At 47.2% G+C, this 26,294-nt stretch overlaps 1 protein-coding gene across 1 annotated transcript in view; it reads right to left on the bottom strand.

The window, feature by feature from the left end:
• SYNE2 (spectrin repeat containing nuclear envelope protein 2) overlaps positions 1-26,294 on the bottom strand; it is a 407,300-nt gene that overhangs the window by 185,958 nt on the left and 195,048 nt on the right. The window contains exons 55-62 of the mRNA XM_060261546.1: positions 24,202-24,387; positions 23,499-23,624; positions 20,715-20,897; positions 18,786-18,911; positions 15,711-15,905; positions 13,402-13,476; positions 10,144-10,380; positions 6,657-6,839 (exon numbers count right to left, since the gene is read on the bottom strand). Of these exons, the coding sequence (XP_060117529.1) occupies positions 6,657-6,839; positions 10,144-10,380; positions 13,402-13,476; positions 15,711-15,905; positions 18,786-18,911; positions 20,715-20,897; positions 23,499-23,624; positions 24,202-24,387 (1,311 nt within the window). The remainder of the gene's footprint in view (positions 1-6,656; positions 6,840-10,143; positions 10,381-13,401; positions 13,477-15,710; positions 15,906-18,785; positions 18,912-20,714; positions 20,898-23,498; positions 23,625-24,201; positions 24,388-26,294) is intronic.

Below are 26,294 nucleotides of genomic sequence, written 5' to 3'. Positions count from 1 at the left end.
CAGATTGGAAGCCAAACTAAGAGGGCTTGCTTAGGCCAATCTGAATCTGCGAACGCCGCAGCTGTTTTCTATAACCACAGAGGCTAGTACTTTGTTTGCCTGCCTTAAAAGAATTCCAAATCTGCCTTTGCTACTGAAACCCTATTTTAGCAGGCTCTTCTGGATCTTCTGATAAGTCTCTTATCATTTGGGTGTGACTGAGTTCTGCGCAGATAAGGAGAAGAGGCCTACAGATTAATCATGGTTGGCTACTCTTCGAGAAAGGCAAGGTCAATAAGGTATAGCTATGCTGTGCCCTGCAGCGGTGTCCACGGATAGCATTTCCTGAGCAGTCATCTATGCAACACCGATGAAGGGATCATTCCCCAAGCTTCCTCATTTGTTACTGTTCTCACTGCGAGCTAAGTTACCTTGGCCCTGCAACCTCCACGCAGCAGGGAAAGAATTCTGCATGGCATTAAGCAGACAGTCCTCGGCAGGTAATTATAGGGTGCCCAAGAGCTGGTCTGATGGCAACCAGCTGACATTTAGATTCATTCTTGCTCCTCTGGGACTTTCATACACAATTGAAATCTTGTCTTCTTCCTCCCCCCCCCCCCCCCCATTTTCAGCATTTCCCTCCGCTGCCCCCCCTCCCCCCTCACCTACCTTGTTTTTGTCCCTCCGTCACATTTTTCTGTTCCCCTTCCTCATGCCCAGCTTTTCTGTGTTACGTTTTTTTGCTCTTCCCCATCTGCTTAACTTCCCGCCCCCCCCCTCCTATCTTTTACTTTTGGTAGTTTGTCCCTCCCCCACCCCAAGCTGATACCAGTGGCAAAGCTGGCCACCAAGATCTCCTAACGTGAGATCTCAGGAGCAGACTTTTCTTAAAGGAGCAGACACAGCTTCTAGGACAGCAGTGGCCAAACTGCGGCTCGAGAGCCACATGTGGCTCTTTCACATATATTGTCTGCCTCTTGAAGCCGCCATCACCCTGTCGGCTGGCTTGGAGAAGGCATTTGTCTCTTTAACTCACATTGCCAGTTGGTAGCTTGCAGAATGCATTTAAAGTCGCTTTCTTTCCACCTCTCCCTCCCTCCTCCTGCCCCCATCTATTGACCTGCTTGCCTGCCTTCCTTCCTTCCTCATTCCCTCCCTCTGTTTGATGGCTCTCTAACATCTGATGTCCATATCTTGCGGCTCTCAAACATCTGACGCTTATTCTATGTGGCTCTTATATTAAGCAAATTTCGCCACCCTTGTTCTAGGATTTGGGGGCTATTTTAACTCCCAATGTTTTTAATTTTTTTTTTTTTTTTGCATACCTGGGCCTTCTCTCGGGCTTCTAGAAACATCCCCTCTATTTGCCCCCTGTCCCAGTGTGTGAATTTTTTTAATCCATAATCTGAGGCCCACTTCAAAATCAGATACATAGATCCTGCATTGGGATTCTCAGCTCCCTCTCTGTTTGTAGGAGGCATTTATGCTCATGAGAGGGATGCAATTTGCACCGACTCCCCCCACCCCCCCACTCAACTGCAGTCCCCTACTTCAACCCCCATAATGTTCCTTGGGATTCAATGATCCATAGGGGGACAGTAGGGTTGCCAAGAAAACTTCAAGAAATATCTGGGGACTTTGGGGGGTGGAGCCAGGAACAAGGTTGTGACAAGCATCACTGAACTCCAAAGGAAGTTCTAGCTATCAAATTTAAAGGGACCGCACACCTAAATGCCTTGCCTTCAGTGGGAAAAATAAAGGATAGGGGCACCTTCTTTGGAGGCTCATAGAATTGGGCCTCCTGGTGCAATCATTTTGAAACTTGGAAGGTATTTTGGGGGGAGGCACTGGATGCTATGCTGAAAATCTGGTGCCTCTACCTCAAAAAACAGCCTTCCCAGATAAACACAGATCAATTCTCCATTATACTCTATGGGAATTGGTCAACAAAGTGCCCAGAAGACATTTCCCTCCCCACCCCGCCCCGCTTTCTGATGACCCTGAAGCGGGGGTGGGGGGAGGGCTTGCAAACCGGGGGATCCCCTGCCCCCACCTGGGGATTGAGCAACAAAACAAAGAATCATGGTAATAAACAGGCAGGGAAAACAAAAGCAAAAGCTACCGTGACTAACCGCCTCACAACAAAAGACCAAACAATTTGTATCAATACTCAAAGAATTATATATATAAGTTGTCCAACAGACAATTCCATTGGTCTTTTCATGCGAAATAAGGAATGAATTCACCAGAAACCAGTCTTATCTTTTCAACAAATGAATGTCAGCTTGTATCAGGAAAATCCAGGTGAACTTGAGATAAATGTCCAATCATCCGAGGTTTCTGCATATATGCAGCCAGTACATATAGCGACATGGTCGTACTGGTATCCTTTACTGTTTTCGCACACAGATAACCTCGCAGTCACAATCCTGTTCCCTCCGCAGTGTCCGGTCGGATTTCGCACCATTTGCGCTGGAGTTACAGGAAGTGCCGCGGTTTTTGCGTAGCAAACCTAAACCGCTAAAACCCAGTTTACGTTTGCTATGCAGAAGCTGCGGCACTTCCTGTAACTCCCGCGCAGATGGTGGGAAATCCGACCGGACGCTGTGGAGGGAACAGGATTGTGACTGCGAGGTAAGCTGTGTGCAAAAACGGTACTCGTTTCACATAGCTTTCTCAAGCTGCTCACAGTAAAATAAATCACAGGGTAAGAACACCACAAGTCTTCACACTGAACAACACGATTGAAGTGTTGTTCAGTGTGAAGACTTGTGGCAACATAAGAACATAAAAGAGGCCATGCTGGATCAGGCCAATGGCCCATCCAGTCCAACACTCTGTGTCACACATAAGAACATAAGAGAAGCCATGTTGGATCAGGCCAATGGCCCATCCAGTCCAACACTCTGTGTCACACATAAGAACATAAGAGAAGCCATGTTGGATCAGGCCAATGGCCCATCCAGTCCAACACTCTGTGTCACACATAAGAACATAAGAGAAGCCATGTTGGGTCAGGCCAATGGCCCATCCAGTCCAACACTCTGTGTCACACATAAGAACATAAGAGAAGCCATGTTGGGTCAGGCCAATGGCCCATCCAGTCCAACACTCTGTGTCACACAGTGGCCAAAAAAATTATACACACACACACACTAATAGTCACTGATGGACCTCTGCTCTATATTTTTATCTAACCAACAGAGAAGACTGTTCTGGAGCACATGCAGTAGTGTTGCCAACTCCAGGTTAGGAAATTCCTAGAGATCTGGGTGTGGAGCCTGAGGAGGGGATGGACTTCAGTGGGGTATAATGCCATTCCTCCAGGAGAACTCATCTCTGTTGTCTAGAGATGTAATATAGAGCTGTAATTCTGGGAGATCTCCAGGTAGCGCTAACATGAAGGAATGTTTTTTTCATGTTAAGGCTTGCTATGTATGGTCTTAAGTTCTGGGATTTGGAGAATGGTTGTGTGATTGTCAGATGAATTCGACTGCTCTCCCTTTTTAAGAAACTGACAATATAGCATCTGAAAAAGTGTCCACGAAAGGTTTTCACTGGAGTAAGTGTTGTTCATCTTTAAGACAGCACAGGACTCCTGTTTATTTGTGCTACAGGAGACTTAACAGCGATACCAGTATGACGTTGTCGCTATACGAACTACTGGCTGCATATATTGAGAAACCTTGGATGATTGGACATTCATCTCAAGTTCACCTGGATTTTCCTGATACAAGCTGACATTCATTTGTTGGAAAGATAAGACTCGTTTCCGGTGAATTCGTTCCTTATTTTGCATGAAAAGATGAAGATATTGGATTTATATCCTGCCCTCCACTCCGAAGAGTCTCAGAGCGGCTCACAATCTCCTTTACCTTCCTCCCCCACAACAGACACCCTGTGAGGTAGATGAAGATACTGGATTTATATCCCGCCCTCCACTCCGAAGAGTCTCAGAGCGGCTCACAATCTCCTTTACCTTCCTCCCCCACAACAGACACCCTGTGAGGTAGATGAAGATATTGGATTTATATCCCGCCCTCCACTCCGAAGAGTCTCAGAGAGGCTCACAATCTCCTTTACCTTCCTCCCCCACAACAGACACCCTGTGAAGTAGATGAAGATATTGGATTTATATCCCGCCCTCCACTCCGAAGAGTCTCAGAGCGGCTCACAATCTCCTTTACCTTCCTCCCCCACAACAGACACCCTGTGAGGTAGATGAAGATATTGGATTTATATCCCGCCCTCCACTCCGAAGAGTCTCAGAGCGGCTCACAATCTCCTTTACCTTCCTCCCCCACAACAGACACCCTGTGAGGTAGATGAAGATATTGGATTTATATCCCGCCCTCCACTCCAAAGAGTCTCAGTGCGGCTCACAATCTCCTTTACCTTCCTCCCCCACAACAGACACCCTGTGAGGTAGATGAAGATATTGAATGTATATCCCGCCCTCCACTCCGAAGAGTCTCAGAGCGGCTCACAATCTCCTTTACCTTCCTCCCCCACAACAGACAACTTGTGAGGTAGATGAAGATATTGGATTTATATCCTGCCCTCCACTCCGAAGAGTCTCAGAGCGGCTCACAATCTCTTTTACTTTCCTCCCCCACAACAGACACCCTGTGAGGTGGATGGGGCTGAGAGGGCTCTCACAGAAGCTGCCCTTTCAAAGACAACCTCTGCCAGGGCTATGGCTGACCCAAGGCCATTCCAGCAGCTGCAAGTGGAGGAGTGGGGAATCAAACCCGGTTCTCCCAGATAAGGGTCCGCACCGTTAACCACTACACCAAACTGGCTCTCCAAGCTGACTAATGGAATTGTCTGTTGGACAACTTATATATATAATTCTTTGAGTACTGATACAAATCGTTTGGTCTTTTGTTGTGAAGCTGGTTAGTCACGGTAGCTTTTGCTTTCGTTTTCCCTGCCCACCTGCGGATTGGCAACCCTAGGGGACAGAGACAACCGAGAGGGAGTGGGAAAGTTACTGTTAACACCATGCTATCTGGTTCATGATGTACAGGATGCAAGTTACTGAAAACATTTTGAAGAGGATAACCCCAGTTCCTTTATAGAACTATAACCCCCCGGAGTCTTCATAAGGAAGCCGTAATAGTCAAAGAGACTTGAAGCTGGTTTAGAATTGTAGCATATGCAAACAGCTAAGCATGCCAAGGAGCTTCAGGAAATTCTTGTGCCAGATTTCTCTGCAACCTCTGATCACTCCCCAGGACAATCCACTTAAATAGACCAGACTCTTCCTTCCTCTCATTTCACTGTCTACAAAATGATCAATTGACATGCAATTGTGCTCACACTTCTTTATAAATCTCTCAATGCAGCACGAGAATAAACACAACACAGCCTCCTAAGAACATTCCAGAAATATCTGGGGACTTTGGGGGTGGAGCCAGGAGACTTTGGGGGTGCAGCCAGGAGCAAGGGTGTGACAAGCATAATTGAACTCCAAAGGGAGTTCTGGCCATTGCATTTAAAGGGATCGCACACCTTTTAAATCCCTTCCTTCCATAGGAAATAATGAAGGATAGGGGTGCCTTCTTTTGGGGCTCACAGAATTCGACCCCCTCCCAGGTTTAATTGTTTTGAAACATGGGGAGTATTTTGGGGACAGGCACTGGATGTTATACAGAAAATTTGGTGCCTCTGCCTCAAAAAATACCCCCCCCCCCCGGGAGCCCCAGATACCCACAGATCAGTTCTCCATTATTTCCTATGGGAATATGTCTCCATAGGGAATAATGGAGTTCTGGTCATCGCATTTAAAGGGATCGCACACCCTTTAAATCCCTTCCTTCCATAGGAAATAATGGATAGGGGCACCTTCTTTTGGGGCTCATAGAATTGGACCCTCTGGTCCAATTGTTTTGAAACATGGGGAGTACTTTGGGGAGAGGCATTGGATGCTATACAGAAAATTTGGTGCCTCTACCTCAAAAAACAGCCCCTTCAGAGCCCCAGATACCTGCGGATCAATTCTCCATTATTTCCTATGGGAATATGTCTCCATAGGGAAGAATAGACTTCCCAGCAGACATTTCCCTCCCCTCCCCCCGCTTTCTGACGACCCTGAAGCGGGGGGAGGGCCTCCAAACTGGGAGATCCCCTGCTCCCACCCGGGGATTGGCAACCCTACTGAGATCGCTCCCCTCCCCAAACCCTGCCTTCCCAGGCGTCCCCTCCCAAACCTCCAGGAATTTCTCAACTCAGAGTCAGCACCCCACCCCTCAAAACACGTACACCCAGGACTTTTTTTTGTAGCAGGAATTCCTTTGCTTATTAGGCCACACACCCTCTGATGTAGCCAATCCTCCAAGAGCTTACAGGGTTCTTAGTACAGGAGCTACTGTAAGCTCTTGGAGGATTGGCTACATCAGAGGGTGTGTGGCCTAATAGGCAAAGGAGCTCCAGCTACAAAAAAAGCCCCGCGCACACACCCCTTCAGGGAACTGTGCATGACGACAGAAACACCATACTCAACAGCAAAGTGCAATGTGCACTTTAAGCACTGGAAAAGGAAATTCTAAACAGAGGAGGGGAAGGCCAGAAGAACAGAAATCGTTAAAGAATGCAGCCAGCAGCATTGCCCATAAGTGCACTTTTTAAATAAAAACCAACACAGCACTGATTCTCTCAAGCTCCCGACTTCTTACCTGTTCTTCCGCATATTTGTCCTGGAGCATGCCATGGACTTTTTCCAAGTTGCATTTCACGTCCTTAAGTTTCAAGGAAAGGTTCTCCGCTTCTTGCTGGAGGCTCTGGCTGTCGTCGGTTTGCCTGTCTTTGCAGTCCTCCAACAGGGACCCCACCTTCTGCTCAATCTCTAACAGCATTGCCTGGAAAGCCAAGAGGTTAATTATTCATTTTTTACGACCCCCTCAAGGCTTCTTTACTGAAAACCAAGGCTTTGTTTTGTAGCAGAGCTCCTTTGCATATTAGGCTACACACCCCTAATATAGCCAATTCTTCTGGACTTTACAGTAGGCCCTGCACTAAGAGCCCTGTAAGTTTTTGGAGGACTGGCTACATCAGGGGTGGTGTGGCCTAATATGCAAAGGAGCCCCTGCTAGAATTCCACCCCTGGCCACACCCCTCTGATGTAGCCAATTCTCCAAGAGCTTTTAGGGCTCTTAGTACAGAGCCTACTGCAAGCTCTAGGAAGATTGGCTACATCATTGGGGTGTGTGGCCTAATATGCAAAGGAGCCCCTGCTAGAATTCCACCCCTGGCCACACCCCTCTGATGTAGCCAATCCTCCAAGAGCTGTCAGGGCTCTTAGTACAGGGCCTACTGCAAGCTCTAGTAGGATTGGCTACATCATTGGGGTGTGTGGCCTAATATGCAAAGGAGCCCCTGCTAGAATTCCACCCCTGGCCACACCCCTCTGATGTAGCCAATCCTCCTAGAGCTTTCAGGGCTCTTAGTACAGGGCCTACTGCAAGCTCCAGGAGGATTGGCTACATCATTGGGGTGTGTGGCCTAATATACAAAGGAGTTCCTGCTACAAAAAAAGCCCTGCTGAACATATTCTGGCTGGTAGATTCAGGTGAGTCGCCGTGTTGGTCTGAAGCAGCAGAAAAACGATGGCGTCCAGCAACACACTTAATTTTTATCCCGCCCTCCCCATCGAAGGCAGGCTCAGGGCGGCTCACAGATTAGGGGTCAAGCAATCAGACTGACATGACCAGACAAAATAAAACAGCAATACAAACATAAAGACATAAGAGCAATTACTAAAAACATCAACAGGCGCTAATACGATAATTCCAAGGAAAACCAGGGTTGCTGTGCAGAGGAAGGCAATGGCCAAGCACCTCTGCTCATCGCTTGCCTTGAAAACCCTGTGGGCCTTGGGTTGCCATGAACTGATTGCAACTGGATGGCACAATTATATGTACAAGGGCCTAAGAACCCCCTTCTCCTCGGTCACCACTCTGTGTTGGACAACTAAAAAAAATAAATAACACATGGAATTCCCTGCCGCAGGAAGTGATGGCAGCTACAAGCGCAGAAAGCTTCAAGAGGGGATTGGATAAACATATGCAGCAGAGGTCTATCAGTGGCTATTAGCTGCAAGGTACGGATGGAACTCTGGGGCAGTGGTGCTGTGTATCCTTGGTGCTTGGGGGGCAAAAGCGGGAGGGTTTCTGGAGTTCTAGCCTCTCTGGGGGACTTCTTGATGGCCCCTGGGTTTTGGCCACTGTGTGGCACAGAGTGTTGGACTAGATGAGCCACTGGCCTGATCCAACATGGCTTCTCTTATGTTCTTATGAGAGCCAGTTTGGTGTAGTGGTTGTGTGGACTCTAATCTGGGAGAACTGGGTTTGATTCCCCACTCCTCCACTTGCAGCTGCTGGAATGGCCTTGGGTCAGCCATAGCTCTGGTTGTCCTTGAGAGGGCAGCTGCTGGGAGAGGCCTCTCAGTCCCACCCACCTCACAGGGTGTCTGTTGTGCGGGAGGGAGATAAAGGAGATTGTGAGCCAATCTGAGATTTGGAGTGGAGGGTGGGATATAAATCCAATATCATCTTCCTATGAATTCTGCTAGTGTGAAAGCCAGCATGATGAGAGAATCCAGGGGCAAATCACTCCGCCATGGAAACTTGCTGGATAACTTTGGGCCACACACTCTCAGCCTCACCTACCTCAAAGGGGTGTCATGAGATTAAAACAGCAGAGAGAAGAACCAGGTAGGCCACGTTGGGTCCTCATAGGGTAGAAAACGAAGTACATTGGTTGCCAGTTGAGTATCGGATCCGTTTCAAGGTTTTAATATTAACTTTTAAAGCCTTACATGTCCTGGGACCGACAAATCTATGGGACCGCATCTCCCCGTATATGCCCCAGAGACCATTACGGTCCCGCTAACAACACCTGTTGACCGTCCCTGGCCCGAAGGACGTCTGTCTTGCCTCAATTAGGGCCAGGGCCTTTTCGGCCTTGGCCCCAGACTGGTGGAATCAGTTGCCCCTCAAGATCTGAGGCCTTACTGAACTGTAACCTTTCTGCAGGGCCTGTAAAACGGAGCTATTCCGCCAGGCCTTTAGTTGAGGCAGCAGGCGTCCCACACTATCGGGCATTCTATTCCATTGGCCGGCCCTATGCTGCAGTATCACCGCTGTCATAATATTAAATTACCTTCTGCCGTGTCTGATTCTTAGAATGTAAGACTGATGTGTAGCCCAAATAACATGTGCCAACTGATTCTTAGGCTGTACAACAGGTGCCCACTGAGCCGCCATCTAAAACTATCTGAAACTGTCTTTGATTGAATTGTCTTTATTTTATTCATACGTTTTAAGTGTTATTCATATTCTTTTTTATAATGTTGTTGTCCGCCCTGAGTCCTCTTGGGGATAGGGCGGACTATAAATGACCTAAAATAAATAAAGACAGGTGTGGGCAAAAAGCAGCTGCTGGGGACACAAAGCTCAGCCCCACCCACCCCCTCCTCCCCACCCTTCCACAACTCCCAGCTGGGCTCCATAATATAGCGGGTTCAATGCCTGGAAGAGGCGAGGTGGTCGCGATCATCAGCTCTTTATTAAGTACAGTATATGGCAGGCTGCAGTTCAAGACTGGGCCAACTGGGCCAACTATATACAACTCAGGGTTCCCACGCAAGCACGTGATTGGACCATTCAAACCGGCAGGGGACCTGTGATTGGTGCAGGGCCACAGGGGTTTGGATCCTTGTATTGTTCCCAAGTCCCCAAGCTACCTCTTGGCATCATTTGGAATTGAAAATTGAGAAAGGAACACCCCATTCAGTTCTCACTTGAGTCCACATACACGACAGGCTCCTTCCTCTTTGCCTAGTCTGGGCAGGGGGTGGATGCCTGGGGGAGGGGCTAAGGGGGAAAGCAGCAGGCAGATCAAACGCTGTCTGGACCTGCCACTTCTCTCCTCCTCTGCTTTGGAATTCTGCGTTCGCTGCAAGGGCTGAGCCAATAACCACGGAAACCGATCCCCGGACATGCCCCTTCCATTGAATTCAGGCAGGCTTGCTGTTTACTGCCACTGCACGGCAGCGAGAGACCAGAAGGACTCAGCGGCTGCTATGTCAGCATACCTAAGGGAGAGGGAAAGGTGGCTCAGCTTTCAACAGGCAGCAGTGAACTCCGGACCCGTCCAGCTTACCTGGCACGCAGCGAGATGCTGCTCCACCGCCTGCTGCATCTGACGGGTTGGGCCTTTTGATCCCAGGGATTCTCTCGCTTTGTCTAGCCACCTTTCCAGCTCGGCAACTTTTTCCTGGCACACATGGAGGAGCTGAGCGGGCTGGGGGGCGGCAGGCTTATCGGTGGTATCCACCCCTCCCAAGGTTGTCACTAGGCGCTCTGCACCGCTTGCGACTGGGCTGGCGGCGGATTCACCCTACAGCAACAAAAGAGAGTCAAACACAGGAGGGAAATAATCAGGGAGCTCAAAGGGGTTGTGGGGAGGAAAATGCACACTTTGGTGCAAAAAGCAGCATCAGCCGGCAGTCAAGGGGAAGGGGGGGCGGGAAGAGAAAGAAAGAAAAAGTAACTGGCTGTCATGTGATCAGCCGCAACAGGTATCTAAGCAGCCAATCTGCGTTTACACAGGTAGACTGGAGCTCACAGGAAGTTGGCTGAGTCATGGCTCGTTAACTGGCTATTCCAGTGGGACACACGGAGAAGTGTTTTTCTGTGGTGCATAAGTTAAGACTTCAGGCAATGCTCTTCAAAGGAGGACAGAACGCCACTGAGTAATGCCTACTTATTACTTCTGGAAAAGAAATGCCTTCTTTTTGACCCAGTTTTATTAGCAATAGAATAATTAACAGGCATTCTCACATTCCGACATGTTACTATTTTATGGTTTCCCACGCTAATTCAACCCAGATCAAAGGTTTTCTGAATTTGTTAATTTTACTATTCTGCTCTTGGTTTTTAACTTTGTCCCACTTGGCATTCCAAACCCCACCAGCTATATGTGGCTCTGCTTACTGTACCTCGTTCCTCATCTGAAGAAGTGGGCATGCACACGAAAGCTGCCGTTCTGAATAAAACTAAGTTGGTCTTAAAGGTGCAATCGACTCCTATTTTGTTCTACTACTCCAGACCAACACGGTGTCTATTTGGATCTGCCTACTCATTACGTCTGGGCAGGCCTATGAATTAGAACTTAGGTGACTGGTGGGAAGGAGGGAACCAAGAAAACCATTAAGTTAAAAAAGAAAGAAAAATTAAGGTCTGTGATGGGACCTGGGATAGGTATTAGAATTTTTAAAAACCAGGCTGTTAATGATAGGATGTTTTGGAGGCCGTTAATTCATAGGGTCGCTGTAAGTCAGAAGGGACGTGATGGCAGCCAACATACACACATGCAGGGATCGAATTCTAGCAGGAGCTTCTTTGCATATTAGGCCACGCACCCCTGATGTAGCCAATCCTCCGAGAGCTTACAAAAAAAGAGCCCTGTAAGCTCTCGGAGAATTGGCTACATCAGGGGTGCGTGGCCTAATATGCAAAGGAGCCCCTGCTAGAATTCCTTACAGGGCTCTTTGTACAGGGCCTACTGTAAGCTCCAGGAGGATTGGCTACATCAGGGGGCGTGGCCTAATATGCAAAGGAGGTCCTGCTAGAATTCCTTACAGGGCTCTCAGTACAGGGCCTACTGGAAACTCCAGGAGGATTGGCTACATCAGGGGGGCGTGGTCTAATATGCAAAGGAGGTCCTGCTAGAATTCCTTACAGGGCTCTCAGTACAGAGCCTACTGGAAGCTCCAGGAGGATTGGCTACATCAGGGGGGTGCGGCCTAATATGCAAAGGAGGTCCTGCTAGAATTCCTTACAGGGCTCTTTGTACAGGGCCTACTGTAAGCTCCAGGAGGAGTGGCTACATCAGGGGGCGTGGCCTAATATGCAAAGGAGCCCCTGCTAGAATCCTGCCCCTGCACACATGCATGCACATAATGATTGCTGATTTGTATTTATTGTTAAGATTCAACAGAAATGCTGGTCTTAGCTTGGTTGGAAGATAAGGATCATGTCAGAAATCCGGCGATGATACTGTCTGCAGGGATTGACACACAAACATGGACAAACCTTTACAAAATGCAAATGTCGACTGGAAATTTAAGGAGAAAAGCAACTTGGGAGGACAATACGGGTGTGTGTGCTTTCGAGAGGAGCTGGAGAGAGGCTTCTGAAAAGCCTGCAAGCAGGGCATGAAGACACCATCATATGTCCCAGACTCCCAGGTACACTGCATGTAAACACGGAAGTTCTACTGAGCTATCATTTCTACTAAACCATTGAAAGACCCTTTTCTCGACGTCTAAACCTTTCAAAAGGCAGCCCCGTGGCGCAGAGTGGTAAAGCTGCAGTACTGCAGTTGGAGCTCTCTGCTCACGACCTGAGTTTGATCCCGGCGGAAGCTGGGTTTTCAGGTAGCCGGCTCGAGGTTGACTCAGCCTTCCATCCTTCCGAGGTTGGTAAAATGAGCCCTCAGCTTGCTGTGGGGGGAAGTGTAGATGACTGGGGAAGGCAATGGCACACCACCCTGTGAAAAAGTCTGCCGTGAAAACGTCGCATTGCAACGTCACCCCAGAGTTGGAAACGACTGGTGCTTGCACAGGGGACTACCGTTACCTTTTAAAACCTGTAAGGTATAGGAAATCTTGGCCAACGTACATAAACACTCCCTGACTAATATCTCGTCAGTCGTTGTCTTTACCCCCTCCAAAGCAAACAAGATTGTTTGCAGAAAGATGTGGAAGAAAGAAGTTTACTTTGAGAAGCTTTGAATGAGCGCAACTCCTATACTTCATAGTATTGTACCTCCCTTTTTCTAACAGGGGAAACCACAACATTCAGAATCCTCTCAGAAAAATTCTAGGGTGCTTTTTGTCCAGAAACTACCTAGCAAAGCCCAACTCCTTTAAGAAGACTATGACCTTTTTAGATCCACCCCTCTTTCCCTGCAGAACCAAAATTTTGGAGCAACTAATGAAGCTGATTAGGTTCAAAAGACGGCACTTCCTTCTCATTTCTAATCTGTAGGTGTTCTTTTTGTATTGAGAGTTATCCTGCTATACATTTTTTCAGAGGAGTAACCGAGTCGGTCTTCAGCAGGGGTGGAATTCTAGCAGGAGCTCCTTTGCATCTTAGGCCACACACCCCTGATGTAGCCAATCCTCCAAGAGCTTACAAAAAAGAGCCTTGTAAGCTCTCGGAGGATTGGCTACATCAGGGGTGTGTGGCCTAATATGCAAAGGAGATTCTGCTAGAATTCCACCCCTGGTCTTCAGCAGAACAGCTAGATTCAAGTCTGACAGCACCTCAGAGACGAGCACGATTTCTGGGGAAACAAACTTTTGAGAGCCTTTCGTGCTGGCTTTGGGGGTGACAAACTTTGTGTTAGACTTACTTCGCCGTGGAATGAGCTGTCTTCTGCTTCTTCAACCACAGAAGGTAGAAGAGACAGCGACCCTCGCTTGGACAGCTGCAACACACATGGAGAGATACAGCCCAGTTAACTTGAGCGGCAGGAAAGATCTTTTTGTTCTGTTCTCATTGAATCTGGTGTTCAGCCACTTTCCAACCAGCGCTAAGCACTAACTAACTGAGATGGCTGCTACAGGCAAGATGCTATCAATATAAAACAGTTTTACCAGCCATAGACTTTGACAGGAGAAATGCAAGTGTGCATTTTACACTCTCATGGATACCAGCAGAACTGGAATACACATAACCTTGATTGGGTCATGGACAAGGAAAACAGTCTTGATCGACTCCTCTCTGCCTTGCTCTCTTTAGCTGTTATTTTAGGAATAACTGAACTCATTCTAACTCCTGACAACATATACAAGCAGGGCTTTTTTTGTAGCAGGGCCTCCTTTGCATATTAGGCCACCCCCCCAATGTAGCCAATCCTCCAAGAGCTTACAGTAGGCCCTGTAAGAAGAGCCCTTTAAGCTCTTGGACCGGCTACATCAGAGGGGTGTGTGGCCTAATATGCAAAGGAGTTCCTGCTACAAAAAAAAAAGCCCTGTATACAAGGAAGCCTGAAGAGAGCGTTCTTGAAATATGCTGACATATGTTTTGAGGATTTCTTCCTCTCTGATCTACCGTACAACAGCTAGATCTGAATCCAGGAGTACCTTAGAGACCCACAAGATTTTGTGGGGTATAAGCTGACAAAGAGAGCTATGACTCTCCAAAGCTTATACCCTGAAAATCTTGTTGGCATCTCATTTGCTAATGAACTCAAATCCAGCTCCTCCTCTTCTGTCTCCTTCACCAGTGGCACTCCCCTTCTTCCTATCAAAAATAACAACGTAAAAGAGTTCCCTTGAGCATTTGACCGATTTGCAACAAAGATGACTTGGTTTCTGTACCCTGCTTTCCTCTACCCTATGAAGTCTTAAGGCAGCTTACAATTGCCTTCCCTTCCTCTCTCCACAACAGGCACCCTGTGAGGCAGGTGAGGCTGAGAGAGGTATGAGAACTACTCTTGAGAGAACAGCTCTGAGAAAACTGTGACAGGCCCAAGGTCATCCAGAAAGCTTCACGTGGAGGATTGGCAATCAAACCCAAGTTCTCCAGATCAGAGCCTGCCACCCTTAATCACTACATTTTATTTATTTCTTTACCTTAAACTTCTATCCCTCCCTCTCCGTGAGTGGACTCAGGGCGGCTAACAACATTTAAATTTACAATGTAAAAGCCAATAAAATATGGTTACAATTTAAAACCATTATGTGGTGATGTGCCACTTCAATATAAGCGAGTTCTTCTTTCCTGATGGTGATCACATAGTATCATGGCGCTGTAATGATGTGGGGTGGCAGTCCTCTCCCGGTTAGATATCAAAGGCCTGTTGGAACGGTTCGGTTTTGCAGGCCCTGTGGAAAGTAGAGAGATCCCGCAGGGCCCTTATGGCCTCCGGGAGAGCATTCCACATTTCTGGTGCTGCCACCGAGAAGGCCCTAGTGGCCCAGGGGTAGGGAACAGTGGCTCTCCAGATGTTTTTTCCCCTACAACTCCCATCAGCCCCAGCCATTGGCCATGCTGGCTGGGGCTGATGAGAGTTGTAGGCAAAAAACATCTGGAGAGCCACTGTTCCCTACCCCTGCCTAGCCCATGTAGAGCATAGCCTAGCCTCCTTTGGTCCAGGGATGGACAGTAGATTTTGTGTCCGTGAATGCAGTGCCCTCTGGGAAACATGTGGAGAAAGGCAGTCCCGTAGATAGGCAGGCCCCTGACAGTAAAGGGCTTTAAAGGTCGATACCAACACCTTGAAAAGGACTCAGAACACAACAGGAAGCCAGTACAGCTCTTTCAGCTGGCTACACTACACTGCCTCTCCTCACAATAGGCATCCTGTGAGGTTCTGAGGGAACCCTGACTGGCCTAAGGTCATCCAGCAGACTTCAGGCGAAGGAAGAAGACAAGCAGGTTTTTATATGCATCTTCTTTCTACCCTAAGGAGTCTCGAAGCAGCTTATAATCACCTTCCCTTCCTCTCCCGACAACAGGCACTTTGTGAGGTAGGTGGGGCCGAGAGAGTCCTGAGAGGACTGGGATTGGCCCAAGCTCACCAAGAGGCTCCATGTGGCAGAGTGGGGAATCAAACCCAGTTCTCCAGATCACAGTCTGCCACTCTTAACCGCTACACCACACTGGCTGTCAAAGCCACCGAAGCCACTTCAAGGGACATGGAGGCATTCCACATACCTGCCGATCAGCACCTGCTCCGTCGACCAACCCACTTTCCTCCGGCGCCGGAGACTCAACGCCCTCATCTTCCGGTTCAGATTGTTCGTGGCGCTGGTGAAGCTCCAGCAGGGAATCCTTTGTGGTCATCAAGAGGCCGTCCTTGGTCTGGCACAGGAGGATGATCTTTTGCTTTATATCCTGCATCTCTTCGCCCTAAGGAACGATCATGTCCAGATGTAACGCTTCCACAGGGGTAGGGGCGGAATTCTAGCAGGAGCTCCTTTGCATATCAGGCCACACACCCCTGATGTAGCCAATCCTCCATGAGCTTACAAGGCTCTTTTTTGTAAGCTCTTGGAGGACTGGCTACATCAGGGATGTGTGGCCTAATATGCAAAGGAGCTTCTGCTAGAATTCCACCCCTGTAGGGGGGCAACGAGAGGGAAGGTACTACTTAACACCCTCTTGCTGCGCTGCGGTCGTCGAGCTTCTCCTCGGCTTCCTTTCCCGCACAGAAGCAATTCCCCCTTGCCGCTGCGAACCAGAGGCAAGAGGTTCCACAGGACTTGATGACCCCCAGTGCCACCAGCCATAGCACAGTAAGGAATGCAGAGGTTCAATAATGAACACGCACTCTGGACACTCTTGGGATTGTAGGAGCAGATGTCCTGGAGGCTGAGTAGCCAGCGGTGACAAAAACGTGGGTTAGACGAATGACTAAACTGGGCAGCTCATCTAACAATGCTAACTTCCTGTCATCACCTCTGGAAGGGAACTGAGATGGGGGGGGGAGGTTTTCCCCACCTCATGCAGGTGTTTGTTAAGGTAAGCTTTGATGGTCCAAACCAAAATCATAGTAAGGACATACAACCTGTTTTGTCATCAAGACACAGCTAACATTTGGCAACCCTGTAGGGCAGAGGTGGCCAAACTGTGGCTCTTTCATACATGTTGTGTGGCTCTTGAAGTCCCCACTGTCCCATCAACTGCCTTGGAGAACGCATTTCTCTCTTTAAATCTCTTCTCCAAGCCGAGCCAGTGGCTTGGAGAATGCCTTTAAAGTTAAAGTTGCTTTCTTTCCATCTCTCCCTCCCTCCATCTATTTTCCTTCCTTTCCTGCAGCTCTCAAACATCTGATGTTCATGTGTTGTGGCTCTCAAACATCTGATGTCTATTCTGTGTGGCTCTTACGTTAAGCAGCTTTGGCCACACCTACTGCAGGGTTTTCAAGGCAAGAGACACTTACAGGTGGTTGGCCACTGCTTGCCTAAGTGTCATGAGCCTGGTATTCCTTGCAGGTGGCCCATCTAAATTCTAGCCAGGACCGACCCTGCCCTGCTGAGCTTCTGAGATCAGATGAGACTGGGCAAGTGCGGTACAAAATGTTAATTCAATCTAAAAAACGAGAAGCATCTAGCGTCCTGAAAGTGTCCAAGTACATGCAAACAAGCTGTGCTCTCCCTCTCTCTTTGCTTTTGCCCTCAAGTAGGTACCAACTTGACAACAGCGTAATTATGCACTTTAATTTGTGCTCCGGGCCACATGAATTGCGACAGGTGCGATGCAGCACCAATCCCAACATTAACAGAAGCCCGAGCACCAAAGCCATTAATAAGGCTGCCCGACTCTGGAATACCCTCCTGGCCTCATCCCTTAAGCTCCCCTTAAGCTTATTCGTTTTCCCGCCACCTGCTGAAAATAGGCCACTTTAAGCAGGTCTTTAAACTATTAACTCTGCTCATGCAGGCGATTCCTTAGACTTCAGCTTTTCCTGGCATCTGTGTGGAGTTTAGTGTGGCTGGATTTTCTGGTTTCCCTTTGATCTTTTTTAGTGTTTCGGCTCGTTTTTCCTGCACTGGAACGGTGCTGAGCGGGGTCATTTGCCCCATCAGGGGTCCCCTCGCCAGCACCAGCGCAAAACTGGTGCCCCAGGCCAGACACCCCCCACCCCCGCTTCCTCGAGGAAGGTGAGCTTGGTGGTGGCCACAGTGGGGCTTCTGGCCTAAGAAACCACTCTGTGGAAGCACAGATGTGAGTGACGGAGTGACAGCGAGTGAGCTGTGTGCGTGCGTGAACATATGAACATATATGAACATATGAAGCTGCCTTCTACTGAATCAGACCCTCGGTCCATCAAAGTCAGTATTGTCTTCAGGGGAGGGACGGTGGCTCAGTGGTAGAACATCTGCTTGGGAAGCAGAAGGTCCCAGGTTCAATCCCCGGCATCTCCAAAAAAGGGTCCAGGCAAATAGGTGTGAAAAACCTCAGCTTGAGAGCCTGGAGAGACGCTGCCAGTCTAAGGAGACAATACTGACTTTGATGGACCAAGTGTCTGATTCAGTATAAGGCAGCTTCATATGTTCATATGTCTACTCAGACTGGCAGCAGCTCTCCAGGGTCTCAAGCTGAGGTTTTTCACACCTACTTGCCTGGACCCTTTTTTAGTTGGAGATGCCGGGGATTGAACCTGGGACCTTCTGCTTCCCAAGCAGATGCTCTACCACTGAGCCACGGTCCCTCCCCACGGTCCCTGCTGCAGCCGAGCTTGCTATTTCCCTCACTGAGGAAGCAAGGATGGGCAAAAGCACCAAAACTGGTGCCCTCCCCCCACAGCCATGCTCCATGCAGTCGCCTTATGCTGCCTAATGGATGTGCCAGCTCCGCCCCTCGTGTATCATTTTGGCTCAGGGAAAACAGTTTAGGGGAGGAGGCAGTAATCCTTCTTTCTCCCATGTCTCACAAAGAGAGCTTTGGTTCTTGGAAGCTCATACCCCAAAAATCTTGCTGGTCTCTTAGGAACAACTGGACTTAAATCCAGCTGCCAAAGGAAGAGAAATCAGGGCAGGGGGACACCAAACTACCAGTGAATCCAGGTGGGAAAGGTGTGCATTTTAAGGTAAGCTTTGACGGTTCAAATCAAAATCAAAGCAACGTTAGTACCAGTAGGGTCCTTTTATGCTGACGGAATTATAGGAATCACTTTAAAATATGCTCTTCTCACTTTTTCTAAGCAAGGGTTGTTGGTTCTCGCCCCCACAGTGAAATGACAGACAGGGATAGCGTGTGCGGGGAATGGAAAGTTGTCAAGCTTACCTCTGGGTAGGAAGCAGCCTGAGCAGCGAATGGGATTTCTGTAGACGATTCATTCAAGTGGCCCTTTAACAACAGCTTCAGCGTCTCTATCTCTTGCTCACATCGCTCCATCTCGTTTACGATTGGCTACAAAGCAATAATTACTATTAGGTGTTTTAAAAGCAGACGGAGGGATGTTGGGCCGCACAACCTAATGCCCGAATAAGCCATAAAAAACGCAGCCTAGGACGTTATTCAGGCATTTTGAAAATGTTTGTTCTGAGACAGAAGGGAAAACAACAACTTTGACAGAAGCTCTTCTTGTTTTCTCCACATGGGAATGCTCCAGCATGTCTGCTAGGGGAGAGGCAGCAATTGCTTATCTATCTATCTATCTATCTATCTATCTATCTATCTATCTATCTATCTATCTATCTATCTATCTATCTATCTATCTATCTATCTATCTATCATCTGACTGTCTATGTATGTATGTATCTATCTGTCTATCTATCTATCTAGCATCTGTCTGTCTGTCTGTCTATCTATCTATCTAGCATCTATCTATCTATCTGTCTGTCTGTCTATCTATCATCTGTCTGTCTATGTATCTATGTATCTATCTATGTATCTATCTATGTATCTATCTATCTATCTATCTATCTATCTATCTATCTATCTATCTATCTATCTATCTATCTATCTATCTATCTATCTATCTATCATCTGTCTATCTATCTGTCTGTCTCTCTGTCTATCATGCATAAGAACATAAACATAAGAACATAAGAGAAGCCATGTTAGATCAGGCCAATGGCCCATCCAGTCCAACATTCTGTGTCACACAGCAGCCAAATATATATATATATATATATATATATATATATATATATATATATATATATATATATATATATATATACACACACACACACACACACACACACACACATACACACTGTGGCTAATAGCCACTGATGGACCTCTGTTCCATATTTTTATCTAAACCCCTCTTGAAGGTGGCTATGCTTGTGGCCGCCACCACCTCCTGTGGCAGTGAATTCCACATGTTAATCACCCTTTGGGTGAAGAAGTACTTCCTTTTATCCGTTTTAACCTTTCTGCTCAGCAATTTCATCGAATGCCCACGAGTTCTTGTATTGTGAATCTATCATCCATCCATCCATCCATCGGGAAAGCTACAGTTACCCCCAATTTACTCTACTCATGATGCAAAACTTACATATTTGCAGTTGCAGATTGATGTCCAAAATAGAAGGCAGATTTCAGATTATTATTATAGGATCCATGAGGGATTTTAAAAAGCATCCAGGGATGAAGGGGTCAAGATGATGCTCAATGGATTCCAAGCAAGCATGCAATTTACACCCTGACACGGCTGGCCCAGGCTAATCCTACCTTGTCAGATCATGAAAGCTAAGCAGGGCCAGTTGGAGGAGGAGGAAGAAGATGATATTGGATTTATATCCCACCATTCACTCTGAATCTCAGAGCGGCTCACAATCTCCTTTACCTTCCTCCCTCACAGCAGACACCCTGGGAGGAGGTGAGGCTGAGAGAGTTATTACAGCAGCTGCCTTTTCAAGGACAACTCCTGCGAGAGCTATGGCTGACCCAAGGCCATTCCAGCAGCTGGAAGTGGAGGAGTGGGGAATCAAACCCAGATAAGGGTCCGCACATTAACCACTACACCAAACTGGCTCTCCACATGGATGGAAGACCACCATGGAAGTCCAGGGGTTGCTACACAGAGGCAGGCAACGACAAACCATCTCTGTTCCTCCCTTGCCTTGAAAACACTATAGGATTGCTGTAAGTAGCTGGGACTTGACAACACTTCCCACCATTAAGATGCAACAACCAAGGATTCGTAACTGCACTACCGCACTACACTACTGTCGGTTTTTGATGCTCAAGATTTATTTTCACCTCAAGTAGCTCATTTTGCTCCTTGGCCATTCTTTCCAATGTCTTCAAATCTTTCAAAATCTGCTTTGTCCTTTGGAATGCGGAGAAAGGTTGGAGCTTCACACCAGGAAGCCGAAGACGTTCTTGGTAAGACTGGATCTCCCTGAGGGCCTTCTTCATAGGGCCAATGTAGGCCAATATAACCTAAAAATGGAAGACAGAGAACCACTAACATTTAAAAAGGTTTGAACAGGAAGAGGGTAGACTAGAAAACATCTACCAATAGCACACAGTGCTTTACGGTGTTCAAAAGTACTGCATTCACATATGTTATCGGAGTATTACTCTTCAACAGCTCTGGGAGATAGACTAGAACAGGGGTGGCCAAACTGTAGCTTGGGAGCCACATGTGGCTCTTTCACACATGTTGTGTGGTTCTCAAAGCCCCCACTGCCCCATCAGCTGGCTTGGAGAAGGTATTTATCTCACAGAATCCTAGAGTTGGAAGGGACCTCCAGGGTCATCTAGTCCAACCCCCTGCACAATGCAGGAAACTCACAAATACCTCCCCCTAAATTCACAGGATCTTCATTGCTGTCAGATGTCTGTCAGATGTCCAAGGAAGGAGAGCCCACCACCTCCCGAGGAAGCCTGTTCCACTGAAGAATCCCTCTAATGGTCAGGAAGTTCTTCCTAATGTTGAGCGGAAACTCTTCTGATTTAATTTCAACCCATTGGTTCTGGTCCTACCTTCTGGGGCCACAGAAAACAAGTCCACCCCATCCTCTAGATGACAGCCCTTCAAGTCCTTGAAGATGGTGATCATATCACCTCTCAGCTGCCTCCTCTCCAGGCTAAACATGCCCAGCTCCTTCAGCCTTTCTTCACAGGACTTTAAACCACTTCTCCAAGCCAGCCAGCAGCTTGGAGAATGCATTTGAAGTTCCTTTCTTTCCATCTCTCCCTCTCTCGTCCTCCATCCTCCTTCCTTCCTTCCTTGTTGCTCTCAAACATCTGATGATCATTCTATGTGGCTCTTACATTAAGCAAGTCTGGCCACCCCTGGAATAGCATAACTCTAAACACATCTTCCATTTGCCTAATACACCGGCAGATGGTGTTCTGATTCCTGCGAGTTCTTGTAGCATATTCAGGGATCATAGCAACTGGCCTGGCCTGAACTAGAGAGACCAAAGAGTCTGTGTGCTGGCGTCCCAAATAGCACGAACCAGGGGTACTAGCAGCAGGGCAGGGCCCTGGCTCTGTGGCAAATCATCTGTTTTGCATGTAGAAGGTCCCAGGTTCAATCCCCAGCATCTTCAGTTAAAAGAAGGTGACATGAAAGACTTCAGCTGCAGATGTTGGTTTGGAATTGTACAGAGGATGGTGTGGAATTGTCTTCTGCGGCCCCGGAAGGTAGGACCAGAACCAATGGGTTGAAATTCAATCAAAAGAGTTTCCGGCTCAACATTAGGAAGAACTTCCTGACCATTAGAGCGGTTCCTCAGTGGAACAGGCTTCCTCGGGAGGCGGTGGGCTCTCCTTCCTTGGAGGTTTTTAAACAGAGGCTAGATGGTCTTATGAAAGCAATGTGGACCCTGTGAATTTACGGGGAGGTATTTGTGAATTCCCTGCATTGTGCAGGTGGTTGGATTAGATGACCCTGAAGGTCCCTTCCAACTCATAAGAACATAATAAGAACATAAGAGAAGCCATGTTGGATCAGGCCAATGGCCCATCCAGCCCATCCACTCTGTGTCACACAGTGGCCAAAACCCAGGTGCCATCAGGACGTCCATCAGTGGGGCCAGGACACTAAAAGCCCTCCCACTGTTGTCCCTCTCAAGCACCAAGAATACAGAGCATCACTGCCGCAGACAAAAGAACATAAGAGAAGCCATGTTGGATCAGGCCAATGGCCCATCCAGTCCAACACTCTGTGTCACACAGTGGCCAATATATATATGTGTGTGTGTGTGTGTAATGTACACATACACACACATATGTACACACACACACACATATATATACTGTGGCTAACTCTATGATTCTATGACAGTAGTCTAGCTCTGTGGTGTGCTTGTCTCAGAGTACTGCTACAGAATGGTGCACAAATGGTTCACAAGTGACCCAGTAGTTGAAATGTGATAAACCACCATTGGTCCAATTTCCTACCCCTGGAAGAGATAACTGAATTCAGACTTTGGACCTAAGGAGGCACAAGGGAAAGATACATGTTGACTTGTCTGCTCGTACATATGTGGAGTTGGAGGTTATTTTTTTTTTAAAAAAAACATATCACACTGGGGAGGAACTCTACGATTCTATGTTATATGCCAATGCCAACCAGAGCAGGCAACGCTGACCTTGATAGACCAGTGGTCTGAGTCAATATAAAGCAGCTTCATGCAGAGCTTTTTTTTTTTTTTTGGAGCAGAAACTCCTTTGCATATTAGGCCACGCACCCCTGGTGTAGCCAATCCTCCAAGAGCTTACAGGGCCTACTGTAAGCTCCAGGAGGATTGGCTACATCAAGGGGGGGTGTGGCCTAATATGGAAAGGAGTTCCTGCTACAAAAAAAGCCCTGGCTTCATGCATTCATGTGGTACCAAACAAAGAGCAGCCTGTACTTTGTCTGAACTGTACCACCGAAAAGAATCACGTGCCGGCTGAATTAAGAGTTAAGGAAAGATTGAAAAAATATATATATACGGAAAAACTGCAAGTCAGCGGTGGCCTGATGTAGTTTTATTTTCCCAGTCTTTCAAAAAAGTGTCTCCCTGTTTTAAAAATGAGAATATTCACCTGGCCATGTTTAAGATGCTCTTTGGGAGAAAACTCCAGGGTGTCTTCGGAAGGGGACAGGATCATCTTAATCCTGTCTGCGTCTTTCTCCATCGTTCTCACTTCGGTTTCGATAGCTTCCAACTCCTAAACGTACAGATGAGGCAAGAACATAAATTTAGCAAGATTAAATACACACACACATTAAAAGCAGAATATTGTAAAAAACCAAAGACTTCAAATGTAAAAGCACACAGAAAAAAACTCACCTAATTAAATGTGCACAAAAGTGAAAAACACTACATTTTTGTTATACAAACAAATTTGCTGAGACTCGTTAAGACAAACTTTGCTCTGATCCAACAGGGCCCCTCTTATAATCTTACAAACTCTGAAGAAAACACAGAGCTAATGCAAAAATTTGACCAAAACTATATGACGTCTGTATCTCCTTTCTCACACAGGTGTCCAGCGCCAGAAATGTGGAAAATGAAAATACATCCATATTTTCAGAAAGGGAGAAAAGTTGGCCTGATCCAACATGGCTTCTCTTATGTTCTTACGGTGGAAGATAGAAGGGTCTGGCTGGCAGGATGTGGTCCATGGGGTCGCGAAGCGTTGGACTCGACTGTCCAACTGAACGACAGCAACAAAAATTTGGTTTCACTCTGAACCACATCAGGCTGAACCACATGGTAGATAGCTACAGGCATTCCACACTTACGTCAGCCAAGTGTTGAATAAGTGGGAGAATCCCCACTATCTTTTGTTGTAAGGCTGCAACTTCTCCTTTCACTTCATTCAGCCGCTTCACCGTACTGTCAGTTTCAATCAAGCTGGACAACTCATCCAGTTCTGGAATCATGGTGCTGAGACTGCTCTGCTTTTGTTCTGAATCTTCCAATGCTATCTGAGGAGGACAGAGAGGGGGTTGACATCAAATTTTTTAAAAATCAAAACTCACGGAGAGGGACTTCCAGGTGCAAATAAAAAACAATCCAGAAATTTCTAAATCCTGCAGGCACAGTTTAAATGAAGTCATTTATACGTCCACAAGGAAAAATGTAAGACCGTACAGATTTCCAGTTTCAATACATTTAAGGAAAAAGGATAATGGATAAAAATGGGCACAACATGAAGCAGGGATTCTCAACATTGAGCCTCATTTTTAGGCAGGAGCTCTGGAACCTTTAAATTTTATTGTGCTCTTTCTTAAAGGTAAAGGTCCTGTGCAAGCACATGGCAGACTTTTTAATGAGGTGGTTTGCCATTGTCTTCCCCAGTCATCTACACTTTGCCTCCAACAAGCTGGGGACTCATTTTACTGACCTCAGAAGGATGGAAGGCTGAGTCAACCTTGAGCTGGCTATCTGAACCCAGCTTCCGCCAGAATCAAACTCAGGTCCTGAGCAGAGCTTGGACTGCAGTACTGCAGCTTCCCCCCCCCCCCCAAAAAAAAACCCCTTGCTTCTAGGCTCCATTCAAACCCCCTGTGAGAATTTTGCTGAACGCTAAGATTTGACAAACTTTCTAATATTTTCCCCCACCAAAAACGGGAAAATAACCAAAACGTATAAAGCAGACAGATGGAAATCTTCATCATGGCACTCTGGCCACATAGGAGAAAGTAATTTAAAAAGTATGATGGGATTAAGGTTTGATGATGACCGTTCTCATCCAAGAAGCATTTTGAGGTAGATGCTGAGCTGATATCATTGACTACGCCTTCCGGTGATGTCAGGGGTGTGTGGCATATGCAAATATGAGCCACTTGTGGGAAGGGCGGGATATAAATCATAAATAAATAAATAAAATGAGGTATGCAAATGAGTTGTGCTTCTGAGCTCTGGCATCTCTTTTTCTACAAAGTGATCCCCTGGACGGAATAATAACACATTCTTGCCGGACCATCTAGAAAATTACCTCATTAATTCTGATTCTCCCTCCTATTCCGTGGTCTGCAAGTTCTCATGAAGAGCTAATTATCACATCCCTAACTGGCCTTGAAGATGATAAGGGCCATATAGGCAAACAGTCCCAATTAGGAATACATGCAAGATGGAATAAACCCATTGCCATACACATCAACCCTTGGGAGAATCAGGGGTGCATTGCCTCACATGCCCCCTTGGTAAAGCTGAGACTCATGGCCTAACCATAATCGAAGCTTGAATAGCTAGGCAAAGCGACTGCAACTCTATGAAGCAAGCTAGATTAAGGACTTCATAGCAGCATAAAGTACGAATAACAAAGCAACACACATACCAAAACAGAACCACAGAAAATCCCTTCACAAGACTTCACTCCACCGCCCCATTGATGGGACAGAAAGCCCCAGTGTTCTGGCTGCCTTTAATGCGAGCAATTTCAAAACTGAAGTCTTGCAGGGTTAAGGCCCACCTCAGATCCCTGGCATTATTTTCCTTCCTCTGATGAACTGAGGACAAAGGGTTGTGGTCTGTTTCCACAACAAATTTGACACCACGCAGAAACGCCCTCAGCTTGTTAAGGGCCCAGACCAGAGCTAGTCCCGCCTTTTCCAGAGTACAAAAGGCTTGTTCCCGGGACAACAGCTTCCTGCTCAAATAAACCACAGGGTGAAACTCCTCATCACCTCCCTTTGGGAGCAGCACAATCCCCAGACCCCTCTCTAAAAGCATTGGTTTCTAACCAGGGGTAGAATTCTGGCAAGAGCTCCTTTGCATGTTAGGCCACACCCCTCTAATGTAGCCAATCCTCCAAGAGCTTACAAAAAAGAGTCCTGTAAGCTCTTGGAGGATTGGCAACATCGGGGGGGGGGAGGTGTGGCCTAATATT

Source organism: Heteronotia binoei, chromosome 21, assembly GCF_032191835.1.
Source record: "Heteronotia binoei isolate CCM8104 ecotype False Entrance Well chromosome 21, APGP_CSIRO_Hbin_v1, whole genome shotgun sequence".
NCBI classification, from domain to species: Eukaryota; Metazoa; Chordata; class Lepidosauria; order Squamata; family Gekkonidae; genus Heteronotia; species Heteronotia binoei.
The sequence above is the reverse complement of the archived record's forward strand: the minus strand, read 5'-3'. Positions and strand labels throughout refer to the sequence as shown.